This window comes from Pleurodeles waltl, chromosome 5, assembly GCF_031143425.1.
Source record: "Pleurodeles waltl isolate 20211129_DDA chromosome 5, aPleWal1.hap1.20221129, whole genome shotgun sequence".
NCBI lineage: Eukaryota > Metazoa > Chordata > Amphibia > Caudata > Salamandridae > Pleurodeles > Pleurodeles waltl.
Window position 1 is genome coordinate 1,549,312,629 of NC_090444.1, and position 14,319 is coordinate 1,549,326,947.

General features: G+C 42.8%; 1 protein-coding gene across 2 annotated transcripts in view; it reads left to right on the plus strand.

The window, feature by feature from the left end:
* Window positions 1–14,319, plus strand: part of SNTG2 (syntrophin gamma 2) — a 2,000,310-nt gene that overhangs the window by 797,972 nt on the left and 1,188,019 nt on the right. For both annotated transcript variants that reach the window (XM_069235852.1, XM_069235853.1), the window contains exons 5-6: window positions 6,526–6,569; window positions 6,686–6,727. In XM_069235852.1, coding sequence (XP_069091953.1) covers window positions 6,526–6,569; window positions 6,686–6,727 — 86 coding nt within the window. The remainder of the gene's footprint in view (window positions 1–6,525; window positions 6,570–6,685; window positions 6,728–14,319) is intronic.

Sequence of the window (14,319 nt, forward strand, 5' to 3'; positions counted from 1 at the left end):
AGTGACAGGGAAGGGATTCCTTGTCACTGATAGTGCCTACCGCCATTGTTTTCATGGTGGTAAGGTTGCCACGAAAACCATGGTGGTAGGCGGGGCATAATTCCGCGGGCGGGCAAGTGCCGGCCGCCCGGCTGGAGTGTGAAGTCTCTAGTCCGGCAGTCAGTACCGATGTGGCGGTTGGTCTGGTACTTTGGCAGTTTGGCAGGAGCCAAACCACCAATGTCTTAATATGGAGGAAAGTACCGTCAGCCTGTTGGCAGTACTTTCCTCCATATTACCGCCCTCTGCCGGGGTCATAATGAGGGACATATTCTTTTTGGATGTTCCTTGTAGGGGCATCCTGGGACTTGTATGCTGACTTGTTTTTTTATGATGTGCAATATATTTGCTAATGCTCCTTTTATGGGTATTTTATGCCAATACATTTTTGTGACTTGCCATATGTGTTCTAATGTTCCTAATATGGGCATTTATGATACTGCCATGACAAGTGTATCATGTAGTAATGTTTCCTGACTTTGGCTTATGTTGCAGAATAATAAATAACTTATGTTACTACAGCTGGTTTCTGCAGGGTAACTGTATTGTGTAACATTCTGACAGCTGCTGGGTAGCAGGGTATTACTCACATGTTGTGTTTGGTCTAATGATGTTGTGTACAAAACAGTTAATTTTTATATAGCTTGGTGTTGTGTTTCCATTGTGGTGAGGATAGTGTATCACATGTGTTGTGTGTGTTGTGCAAATGCTTTACACACTGCCTCTGGGATAGGCCTGACTGCTCATGCCAAGCTACCAGGGGTGTCAGCAGGGGTTATCCTGGACTTGTAACTCCCTTGCCCTGACTAGAGTGGGTGAGTTCTGCCTGGCTTAGGTGCATACCCTAACCAACCAGAAACCCCTATTTCTAACAATTTGTAATTCCATCTGTTTCATAAAGGATAAGGTCATGAGCATTGCATTTGATGTTCAACATATGTTTCGCATGGCGGCTATTGTATGAATTTCAAATTGTGGTCCTGGCCCTCCCTTGTGAATTTTGTCAGTTTTTCAGTTTTAATTCACAACCATATTGGTACTTTAACTTTTGTTTTTTAGGTAAATTGTCTATCTATCTATCTATCTATCTATCTATCTATCTATCTATCTATCTATCTATCTATCTATCTATCTATCTATCTATATATCTATCCATCTATCTATCTATCTTACTATGATGAGTAGGCTGATGAAAATGTGAGTCTCCACAATATTGAGATTTATGTGCTTGCTATCCTGGCACTCGTTCATAAACCAAGATGTGTTTCTTTTAACAAAAAGTGACAAGACTCCAGGACATACCTTGAAAGATCCACACTGTCAGTGCTAATCCAGGATAGATGGAATTCAATTCAAGGAAGGCTTTAGTGGACATGCTTCATAGGTAACACCACATAAATGTCATACATTTTGCTTACTCTTTATGGAGGGTTTTGAGTGTGTCCATAGGCACACAAGGTCAAGTGTTTCACAAGGCAGATGCTAACAGTGCCTCCTTAGTCACTCTACTCACTATCTGCCTATCTGCACTCTGAATGCAATGCCTGAATTTCAGACCCTGACAGTGTCCACCCACCCTATGATCATCCTTCGAAATCTCCTTCAAGGATTGTTGTGCCTTAACAAATGGCTCCAATTTTTCTGAAACATTGCCTTGGATGTTCTCTGTGCATGGTCTCTGCTACTAGAAGTTTTTTTTTTTTTTTTGGGTTGCTGTGATTGGCCTTCCTACATGCTATACATCTAGTCTTAAACCTAGTCCCCATACCCTCTGACCAATCTTTGCACAGGTTTTGGGCTCTAGATTTAAGCAATGACCTTCAGAAACTGCCTAGGTTGCAAGCAGAGGCCATAGGCTATAACTTTGCTGCTACCCTATACCCTTTCATGGCATGAAACCCCTTGGTTCGTTCCATAAATCACATGGGTTTCATGAACGTCATCAGCTAACTTCATTCATATTATCATCAGTACTGTCATCCATACTGTCCCACTTAATGCAGCCTTTTTCAGTGTCTAGGGATAACCTTCTTTCAATGGCACTTGAACTAAATACTAACAGTTTACATATACCCTAAAACTACAGGGTTCACTTCTAACCTAACTCCCAAACTTACTGTAGACTTCACTCTACTGAATCATGTTACAAATTCAGGGGCCAGGGATCCCTCTTATACAAACAGTAACAACAACCCTGGATAGTCCTTTAATAAAGGAAGTACCCTGGACTTTTACATCAACAACTCCCATCTACTCTCCATACCATTTCTAATTGGCACACACACGTACACACTTGCATATACACACTCTGTCACCTGTAAAAACTAGCCCAAAATGCTATGACAGTAGCACATTTACCTGCTGCTCTGGCTGGTCTTAAATCATTCCCTAATGCAGGAATTCACTCTAGACATGCTGGTATGTATACACAGGGGGTCCAGCAATCATATATTGCTTGACGCCTAGGCCCAGCCTAAGTAAAGCAGTGACACTGGCCATGGTGTTATTAGTGCCTCTCCTGCCAAGTAGCTTCCAAAAGCAGTAATCATGGCCATCTCACTAACCCTTTGTTACATCATCATTTTCACTGCAGTCATAGATTAGTAGACTCTATGGGGGATTTTGCATTCTAGCTTTAAAAGGCTACCATCAAATATTCATGTATCCTCAATTGAACCCTCATTGATCTTCGAGAGCAAAATATGCCCAAATGGTTCACATGAAAATACAGGAAATGAAAAAATACTATTTCATCTATACTTTGAGAAATTGGGTTGTTGGTTGAGGAAGGTGTGAGCCCTATTCAAGCAATGAGCACAATCCCAGTCAGGGCGAACCACTAAAATCACGAAATTAACCTGTCCTTAACCATCTGACAGCTTGGTACAAGAGCCGTCAGGCTTAACTAAGAGGCAACGTGTTAAGTATTTATGCAGCACATGATAAATAAAAGTTGAAAAACAGCACACAAAAAATCCTACACCAATTTAGAAAAATAGAGTAAATTGTTATAAATTATTTTACGATAAAACATCAAAAATTCAATCAGCAGAACCAAACTTATGAATTTGAAAATTTTATGGTGAAATTTTGCACCTAAAAGATCAAAGTGCTAACCACGAACATTTAATTTTGCAAGACTGGGGCTACAGTCTGTAGGTGATGAGTGCTCCAGGAGGTCGGATACCCCTTCTGTGAGGAGCCATTATACTGTTTACTGCTGCAGTGAAAAACATAACAGGAACTGTGATTTGCCATTAGAATAGGATTGCTCTCAGGAGTAGGAAAGTGCCAGGGATAATTACAGAAAATTTACCTTGGAATATGGCAGATGGGAGGAAACAGGAACCAAATGTGACACAAAGGGTCAGTGTGAGGCCTTGCTTTTTACATAGCTACATTATCAAGGGGCTTGGATAGAGGAAACTTTTGAACAAGAAATGCCTCTTAGACTTTTCTCACTTTCGATAGAAGGAGGCAGAAGCTTTTTCATCTTTACAAGACAGGACCTGGGGGCAGATTGAAAGTATGGAACACAATATTCAGAGGCCTGCAATTGTGAACTGCTTTTCTTATAGTATGAAGGTAGGAAAACTGGAGCTCTTGTCAATGTAGGCTTACTGTGTAGTGTGATTTTCTCAAGTAGTACGACAGGATAAGTTATCATTCAATGGCTAGTTTAGAAGATAACAATAACACCACTCCTCCAGCTCCTTGGAACATTCATAGACCTAGTGCAGATTCAGAAGAAGGATGAGTCTGTCTGGACCTACTGGTGATAAGCATTTAAGAGCTGGGACCCAGGGACTGGAAGCAGGCTTTACGGTTGTTTGGCTGGTGTTCATTTCTGCCTCAGGTACACAAAATGATGAAAAAGGACTCGATTCAATGTCAGATAACGAGCTGCCTAATTGAGAAGGGACTTTCCTGGAACATGTGCAAGACCTGGTTGAAGACAGTTTTGTGACCTAGCCTCTTCCCTGAAAGCAAGAGAGCTGTGGGACTGACAATGAGTAACTTTTTCACCATCTTCAAGAAATTGGGAAATGTTATTGTTGTAAGAAGTAATGGCAGAGAGTTCTGTTGTATACTTGAAGTTGTGACAGCAGACTCTTAAAAGAATATGTGAAGGATTGAAAATATTTGAATGTACCAGTGTGAAATGCAACTGATTTTGTCTCTTCCTACCTGGACGCTTGAGAGAGAACAGCTTTTGGTAAATTTTTCTTGTTTATTTGTCTTTGCTGCAAGAGCGGCTGCTTAGGGAAGGATATAGAATTAGATGGAGCCGATTGGAGTTCTCCTCATGGAGAGCAGAATCAAAATTCACCAATATGTTGATAATACAAAACTCTACATGAAATTCTCCTCTGATTCAGACTTCCAAAGCCTCAAACACTGCTCAAATATCGTCCAGACATAGATGTCCAATGCCCACCTGACGCTCAACTCAGCCATTTGAGAATTCCTGTTATTTGTCAAGGGCAACAACCAAATAAGTACAATCCTGGATCAAAGAAAGGAACCTTGACTGCTTTCAACCCCTACTTTCACCGAATGCCAAATCACTTGAATTCCCCCTGGGTACCAACCTCACCCTCAAGGAACACATTGCCAAATAAACAAACATGGCCTGATAACAGCTTTCTTTCAAAAGGAAATTTCAAAACTCTTTGTGTTCCCATACTGGTAATACCCTGCTCCATGACCTCCCAGACTCCACAACGGCACCCTTTGGGGTCATCCTGCAATCTGCAGCACATCCCACACCAGGCTGGAAGAAATATGATCACATCACCCCTGTCCTGAAGGAACTCCATTGGCCAATTGGCTCCTGCTGCCAGCCCACATCATCTTTAAAACTGGATACATCATTTACAAACCCTTGAAAGCAGCACCTCTGCTTATCTTCCAGGCAAGCTCACCATCTATGGTGGTTCTTGGCACACCAGCACCAACGCCACCATCAGACTACAGACTAAGAACCTCATTACTACCTCAGTGGTCTTTTGAAAAGACCGCCCAGGCTGCGGGAGCCAGAATACTCCCAGTGCTGGCGGTATTTCTGGCTCCCTATTATGACTTTTCCTCTGGCCCAGCGGAAAAGTCACATCAACATTGCTGCCGGCTCGTAATAGAGCCGGCGGCAATGCTGATGTGCTGGGCAGTGAAATGTGTGACTGGGCTATGCCTGGGGGCCCCAAGTCACCCTTACCGCCAGCCTTTCCATGGCGGTGTTTACTGCTGTGGTCAGATTCGAGGTCAGGGACTCATAATCCCCAGGGCAGTGGTGCTTGCACCGCTGCCCTGCGGATTATGACCACCAGGCGGAAGCCTGGCGGTATAGTGGAGGGGCTGGCGGTATGGCCGTGGCTATTACACCACGGTCATAATAGCTGAACATCGCCAGTCTGTTGGCGGTTTTACTGCCAGCTTACCGCCGGCCCCCAGGTTCATAATGAGGCCCCAAGTGTGAAAAGAAAAAACAAGACAACAGGCCTGTCCATCTAGCCCCCAGGATCTGGAACAATTTCCCTGTAGCCATCAGGACCACTTCCGATCGTTGCTCCAATTTAGGAAAGAGCTGAACCCTCACCTCTTTCAGGTACACTGCATCACAATGCTTTAATCACCCACATCCCAGCTTCCTTTTCCATTACTTGTTGACGTTATGCTTCTCCTTGACTATGCACAACCTTTTGCTGCCTTCTGACTAGGTTTGTGCTATAGAAATACCATATACATACATGCATACACACATTAACTTTTATGTCACTATCGTTCCTGTGGGCATTTACTGACATAGAAAAATAAACAAAAACATTTCTTGAGTTTCCTAACTCCGATGTCATTTTCTTATTCCATTTTTTGTTTCTTCTACATTTGTTTGGTACATGTTGGTAATATCTTCGGCCTTAACTATCAGAGCTTGATCCGACTGTTCTAAGCGAATTGTGATATAGCTTAACAATATATTGTAGTATTCATTTGGTGGGCTGTCCTTACCTAATAATCTCCTTCAAAATTGGCAATTGAATTTATCAGTTTCTTGTGTTCTCCTAGATGTCTTTAAAGGAAGATTTATGTAGTTTAAAATGAAAAATGAATGAAACACCGTATTGATTTCATTGTGATCCCTTCAAAACGGTTTTATCACAAGTTTAGAACATAAATGCAGAAATAACGAACAAATGGCTTTTGATGTGGCCTGTTACTTCATCACATGCGAATATATATTTGAATATACGTGCATTACATGAAGGCAAATTTATCCTCAGTGGAAACTGCACATCTGCAACTATAATTCATTCTCACAACATATCAAGAAAAGTACTATCTTAGTCAACTTCTCTGTGTTTAAACGTAATCTAACCACATTGGCATTTTTATCAATGTCAAAAACTGTTATTAAACAAAGGTTTTGGTACTTAATTTGCTAAGTCCCCATTTCTTCATTAATACGTCTTGTATTCATCTTATTCACAGCTGACCAAACGGGGATGTTGTTTGTAGGGGATGCATTAATACAGGTCAGTAAACAGGAATGTAAACACATTATTTATCACTGGTGCTAAAACATGCTTACTTACATTGTTCCAGTCAGTGTTTTTATTTACTTATGAAATTATTTTTTTCAACTTTTTAGGTCAATGGCATAAATGTGGAACATTCAACACACGAGGAAGTGGTGAGTTGTGCATATATTTTTTAAGGTTGTTAATTATTATAATATAATAACGTTTATTATTATACACTAATAGTCGATGTTCACAGCTAATTTAAATATTTTGCAATATATATTTAAATAAAAACAATTTTTTGCATACTTGGAATGACCCTAAGGAAATGCATCATTGCATGGGTACTAAGAAAAACATGCAGTAAACAGTTGTAAAGTGGGGGCTAATCTAGATGGACTGCTTCCAATGTAAGAATAAAATCAGCAGGCATCACGGAGAGCAGACGTTGGTCTCTTTTATACTGCCTTCAATATCCTTTTCTTGATTTTCATTTGTCGGATTTGCAAGCGTGTCTGTGTCACAGTGCCAGGATTCCGAAAGTAAATGCTGAAGGTCAGTTGTGTTGTCACTTGCAGGCCTCCACCACTGCTTTTCAGCTGTTTTTCAGGCTTTACACAATTATACAATGTTGGAGGTGCCACATTCTGGTTGGCCGAGACAGGGCCCTAACCAGGCAGAACCTGCAACTCCCGTCAGGGGTGGGTGATTACATTCACTGTATAATCTGCACTCACCCTTAGCAGAGCAGCCTGGCTTATCACAGGAGCAATGTGTAAAGCTTTGCCACAGCACTACCACACAACAAATACACTGAACATTACAAAAGACTCCACACAAGGTGTATGTAAATAAAATTTGTATTCAATACACACATTTATTAATACAACATGAACATCATGTAAATCTGGGCGTAAATCACATTTAGAAATATCACTAGCAGTACTAGGCAAAACTGTGTTGAAACAACATTAGCAGTATGTACACATGAGAAAAATATCACTTTTCCTCTCAGTGCCTAATTGCTGTGACAACATGCGGTCAGCACAAGATCCACCCTAGCGATTTCCCCAATTCAATGTCACACAATTCTAGAATGCACCCCGGTTCACAGCAATTGCAGGAATGTGTACATACAGCGAACAGCACCACTGTTAAATAGTTCTGTGGCCTAGGCCACCGAGGTAAAATTCAATGTCAACTGTTATAGTCCTCAGATTGAGAAACAATATTCACGCCATACCAATGTGTGGTGTAGTCAGTCACAGGCAGTCACTCCGCCTCACTTGCTCCGCACCTCTAAGTGGTGCCACAGCTATCAGGCAATCTAGTATAACACACACTTGCTCACACTCACTCCAAGAACCCTAATGCGGTGCACTGATATCTGACAGGCTAGTGGTCACTGCACTTGCAGACCTCCCCCTTGGGTCTAAATGTTCTTCCACCCTCCAAGCAGTTCCTACTACCATGCCCCCACCTCAGAGGGTCGCAACTAGTGAATTGGACACTGCATGCAAAGAGCATGCAGTCAGTGTTGCACAAGAAATGCAAGGCATTTGAGAAAGGTGGCCAACTCTGGGTTCTACAACCAGTGAATCCGCTCACTATCAACCAGACACTTATGCGTGCCATGGCCCCACGATGAAGGGGCTCACTCCCTGAATGAGGGCAGTACTTTGATGAAGGCTCTGTACCACACCAACCCATTCTTCAGGTGCAATGCTTGGTTCCACGCCCACACCGCTGCTACCAGGTGACGTCAAGCAGACAAAGTAGGCACTCAAGAGCACACTGCTCTCTAGATGACACAGGTAGAAGGTGTAGGTCCCTCACAGGAGGTCTTTGCTGTCCCTGCGATCTATACCAAAAACAGGGGCCAAGCCAACAATCCCTTGGAGAGCACACTTCAGAGTGCCACACAACAGCAATCAGTTTGTCCAAGTCAGCCACAATGTAGGAAGAATGTGCTGTCTCTTGCTAGACTAGTAATTAGTCCTTGTGTACAACAGGTTCTTCTGGCAGTGTGCATCACATTCCTGAAAGTATATCTCTACTTTGCTGCCGTGGGGCACCAGTAGTTTTACTATAGTGTGCCTTTGAAGTTGAAGGAGGTTCAGAGGGTTTCCCTTTGAACCACAGATGTATCACCTAAATTTCAGTCCTGTCTGCTATGGGGATGTGTAATGCAGATCTAAATCTTTAGTAGGGCCATGATGTGACTCTGAGAGGTCAAGTGTCAGAACCTCTCCCTCCAATCTATCCAGCCAGGTAAACAAATGGCAGAGGTCTTCATTCCAGTTGTGTGTCCAAGTTTTATAGCAGTCGCTGGGAAATGCACAGATGTGCTCCTCTAACCCCCAAATGTGGACTTGAGTCGAATTGAAAAGCACATAAAGAATTTTAGGGCAGAGAAATGTCCACTTTCTAGAAGTGGCATGTCTCCATGAATCTTGACAAAACCACCTTTACCATAGAAAGGGTTTTGTCAAGGCAAATCCAATGATAGTAAACAACATGAGGCTCCTGCGCTGCAATCCACTGTTGCAGCTTGGAGTAATTGTAGCACTTATCCCATGTTAACTCTCTGGACATATGTGCCCTTGCACACATACAAGCCTGCATTGGCAGACTAGACACATGTTTAAAAGCACCAAAGGTGCAAGTGTGCACACAGGCCTGATAAGTCAGGATAGTTGCATGTTTAAAGCACCATAGGTGCTAGTATACACAACTAGGCCTGCTGTTACAGGCTGGATACAGGCTTAAGACCCCCTGGTGCTAGTGTGCATGCACAGGCCCGCAGCAACAAGCTGCATATAGTTTTAAAGTACCATAGTTGCTAATGTGCACACCCAGGCCTGTTATGGCAGGATGGATACATATTTTACCCCACCATAGTGGCCAGTTTGCACCAAGGCCTGCTATGACAGGCCCAGCACAAGTTTGGTGTGCCAGTGGGCATGTAGGAAGGTGCATCTACTTCCCCACTGTATTGACAGGAGAAAGGGCCCAGAGTCTTAAGGCCACCAGGAAGGGAATCAGCAAAAACCTATGGGAAGAGCTGACCACCTAGGTAGGAAGAACCCACGTAGGAGTTGCTATGATATTAGTAGTGCCAACCTAAGCCCACACACAACTGCGCTTTCACAGGCCTGCATTAGCAGGCCTGCTACATGCTCCACAAGCTATTTTAGTGGGCAACACACTCAGTGCAACATCTCACTAGTAGCCAGGGCTGTACCCACCCCAGGTATGTGGTGAACCTTTCTACAGGTCACCCCAGGGTACATCACCTAAACCAATCACATAAACTCCCCCTCTAGCATGTGTAGACAGGGCACATGCACTTTCTTACTGCAGTACAGTGGGAAAGTGCCTAGTGTCCTAAGACCACACAAAAAGAGTCAGCAGAAGACCTGAAGGAAAAGCAAAAAAAATATTTTGCCTCCCTCTTCTTTTTCTGATCTAATTTTCACTGTCTTTAGGACTCTGGACACTCCTAGCCAGTGCTAAAATGCATGTTCTCTCTCCCTAAAAGATGGTAACATTGGTTCATACCCAATTGGAATATTTAATATATGTGTATGTCTCTAGTGAAGTGCACTACATGTGCTCAGGACCTCTAAATTAAATACTACTAGTGGGCCTGCAGCACTGATTGTGCCACCCACATAAGTAGCCCCTCAACATTGTCTCAGGCCTGCCACTGCTAGGCCTGTGTGTGCAGTATCACTGCCACTTTGACTTGGCATTAAAAAGTATTTGCCAAGCCTTAAACTCCCCCTTTTCTACATTTAAGTCACCCCTAAGGTAGGCCCTATGGAACCCGATAGGGCAGGGTGCTATGTAGGGAAAAGGCAGTACATGTGCTTATGGGTTTTACATGTCCTGGTTGTGAAAAACTCTTAAATTTGTTTTCCACTACTGTGAGGCCAACTCCTCTCATAGACTAACATTAGAACTGCCCTCATTTACTTGTAATTGGTATATTCTGATCTGGGAGAAGTAGCCATGTCTTGTCTGGTATTGCCAGAACGGTAATAGAAAATCCTGCTTACTGGTGAAGTTGGGTTTAATATTACTATTTTAGAAATGCCACTTTTAGAAAGTAGGCTTTTCTCTGTACTTACTATCATCTGTGTCTTACAGCCTGTCTCCAATCCACGTCTGGTCTGTGCTGGTTGACAGCTCCCCTTGTGCATTCCACCCATACAACCACAAACAAGGACACTCAGTCACATCTGCATTCATCTGCATACTGACTGGGCCTTCCTGGGCAGGAAGGGTGGAGGGACTCACAGTTACATTTCAATGGAGAGTGGCCTGCCCTCACAAAAATGACTGATAACCCCCCACAGGGATCCTGGCAGACAGGACATGGTTGAAAGGGGAATTTATGCACTTCAAAACCACTCTTTGTAGTTTCCCTCACTTCAAAGGCACTTTTGGGTATATATACTAGGTCTCTGACCACACCAAATCAGAAACTTCTGGACCTACACCTGCACTCTGTCAGAGGAACTGCCTGGCTGCCAAAAGGACTCATCTGGCCTGCTTTGTTGAGAAGGACTGCTGCCTTACTTTTTGCCCTGCTGCCCTGCTGACCTCTGACTCTGCTGGAGGACTCTGCCTTCCTCCTGAAGTGCTCTCCAAGTGCTTGGATTGAGCTTGCCTCCTGTTTCTGAAGTCTCAGGGCCAACAAGGACTTCACCTCTTCAAGAAAATCTGTGTGCCTCAAAAATCAACACAATACCTGCAGAAATAGATGCGAAGCCTGCATTGGGGATGGGAAATCGCTGCACTGCCGACCGGAACAACACTGCACCAACTTCCCGACTGGAAATTCAACGCAGTGCCTGCCTTGCGATGGAAAAGTTGGTGCATCACCTTCTGGATTGACGAAGCCCCTGCTCCTTCTACCAGCACATCAAGGATTTTCAATGCATTGTCCCTGGATGTCAAAATATCCATCAAGAGGAATCAAGACTGCATGCCTAGAAAAATTACGCAAGCCCTTTCAGCGTGGAAAGAAACAGAGCATCGTCTGTGCCGCGCTGGAAAAATCCAATGCAACACCTTATTTTTCCACCCATCTCCTCATAAGCGGTCCTCGTGCGTCATTATTTTTGACACATCCCAGGCACTGTGTGTAACAAAGAAACAACTATTGATATCTAAGGATTGAGACTCTTTTGAACTTTTTAAAAGTGATATTTCAACTTGTGCTTATTGGCTCTTTGTCGTTTTAACCTTATTTTATTCAGATAAGTATTATCTATTTTTCTAAACCTGTGTGGTGTATTTTTGGGGTGTTTTCACTGTGTTACTGTATGATTTATTGCACAAATACTTTATACATTGCTTTCTAACTTAAACCTGACTGTTCAGTGCCAAGCTGCCTGAGGGGGGGCACAGGATAATTTGGACTGTGTTGTGACTTGTGACCCTGACTAGGATTGTGGTCCCTAGTTGGACAAGGGTGTATACTTCTGGCAACTAGACACCCCATTTCTAACATACATAATATTGATTAATCTGGCTACACCAGGTGTTCCTTTTGAGTTTTTATTAGCTAACAGATCATTTGATGAATTACAGTTTAATATTAGTGTTACTGAAAGTATAACCAAGGTCAAAAGGCTTCAAAATGTTTTTGGATTCAAGCCGCTATTTGGATGATTGAAGACACATTTTAAATATCCCATCGTATCCACCATAAATATTCAACAAACAATTTTCAACTATACTTATGTTCTAGATTTTCAGTAGGTTAGGTGGTATTATCCTGCATTTTTTTCCTTACCATACCAGTCTTGAATCTGAAAAATTGAAAATATTTATTTTCCAGGCAACAACTTTATGTACGGAGGGACGGATAAAAGTAGAATAGCTTGTTAAAGAGGAGTATCCCTCGTGAACTGAAACGTGGCTAAATATTAATCATGAGATGGTTAATGTTCTGAGTGGCGAGTTAAAAAATGCTTGGCAAACACTTGAAAAAGAGCACCCAAATGGTGGGGCCACCGCAAGTTCATATCATTGTAATCTGACATTAAATGTCAGTGGAAACCGGGGACTGGTGTGCAAATTCAATGCCCCCAATTAAGGGCATCAGTAGACTATCCAGACACGTGTGTGATTAGGCTGATGTCTTCAGTGGCAGATATGTTTCGATGATTGGTGTTGTTAGGTTAAACCAGCTGGCAAATGTGGTTTGTATGCATGTTGGTATTTGACTACAATCCAGTGCTTAATTTGTAAAAATAGTAAGTGCGAGGGCCCAAGATATTTTACACGGGTTCACTGCAGCTAGCAAAACCAACATGCCACTTTAAAATGCAGGTTTAAATAAGCCTTTTATCATTATGTAAGCTGTATTAGAACAATGGGATGTTGCGAGCTCCGTTGGAGACAATGGAGTGCTCAGGGCTTTTACTGGCTGGTAAAAGCCCAGAGCGTCAACATTCCAATGTTCTTTGTTCACAGCAACACAGCTGGATTTCAATCCCCTCAGGCCCTGTGAGGACTTTGTTTTATTTATTAGAACATTCTGACCCCTAGAGGCAGAATGCTCTAATAGCCTTATAGCACATTTTTGCATACTTGGAATGACCCTAAGGAAATGCATCATTGCATGGGTGCTAAGAAAAACATGCAGTAAACAGTTGTAAAGTGGGGGCTAATCTAGATGGACTGTTTCCAATGTAAAAATAAAATCAGCAGGCATCACGGAGAGCAGACGTTGGTCTCTTTTATACTGCCTTCAATATCCTTTTCTTGATTTTCATTTGTCGGATTTGCAAGCGTGTCTGTGTCACAGTGCCAGGATTCCGAAAGTAAATGCTGAAGGTCAGTTGTGTTGTCACTTGCAGGCCTCCACCACTGCTTTTCAGCTGTTTTTCAGGCTTTACACAATTATACAATGTTGGAGGTGCCACATTCTGGTTGGCCGAGACAGGGCCCTAACCAGGCAGAACCTGCAACTCCCGTCAGGGGTGGGTGATTACATTCACTGTATAATCTACACTCACCCTTAGCAGAGCAGCCTGGCTTATCACAGGAGCAATGTGTAAAGCTTTCCCACAGCACTACCACACAACAAATACACTGAACATAACAAAAGACTCCACACAAGGTGTATGTAAATAAAATTTGTATTCAATACACACATTTATTAATACAACATGAACATCATGTAAATCTGGGCGTAAATCACATTTAGAAATATCACTAGCAGTACTAGGCCCAACTGTGTTGAAACAACATTAGCAGTATGTACACATGAGAAAAATATCACTTTTCCTCTCAGTGCCTAATTGCTGTGACAACATGCGGTCAGCACAAGATCCACCCTAGCGATTTCCCCAATTCAATGTCACACAATTCTAGAATGCACCCCGGTTCACAGCAATTGCAGGAATGTGTACATACAGCGAACAGCAGCACTGTTAAATAGTTCTGTGGCCTAGGCCACCGAGGTAAAATTCAATGTCAACTGTTATAGTCCTCAGATTGAGAAACAATATTCACGCCATACCAATGTGTGGTGTAGTCAGTCACAGGCAGTCACTCCACCTCACTTGCTCCGCACCTCTAAGTGGTGCCACAGATATCAGGCAATCTAGTATAACACACACTTGCTCACATTCACTCCAAGAACCCTAATGCGGTGCACTGATATCTGGCAGGCTAGTGGTCACTGCACTTGCAGACCTCCCCCTTGGGTCTAAATGTTCTTCCACCCTCCAAGCAGTAGCTA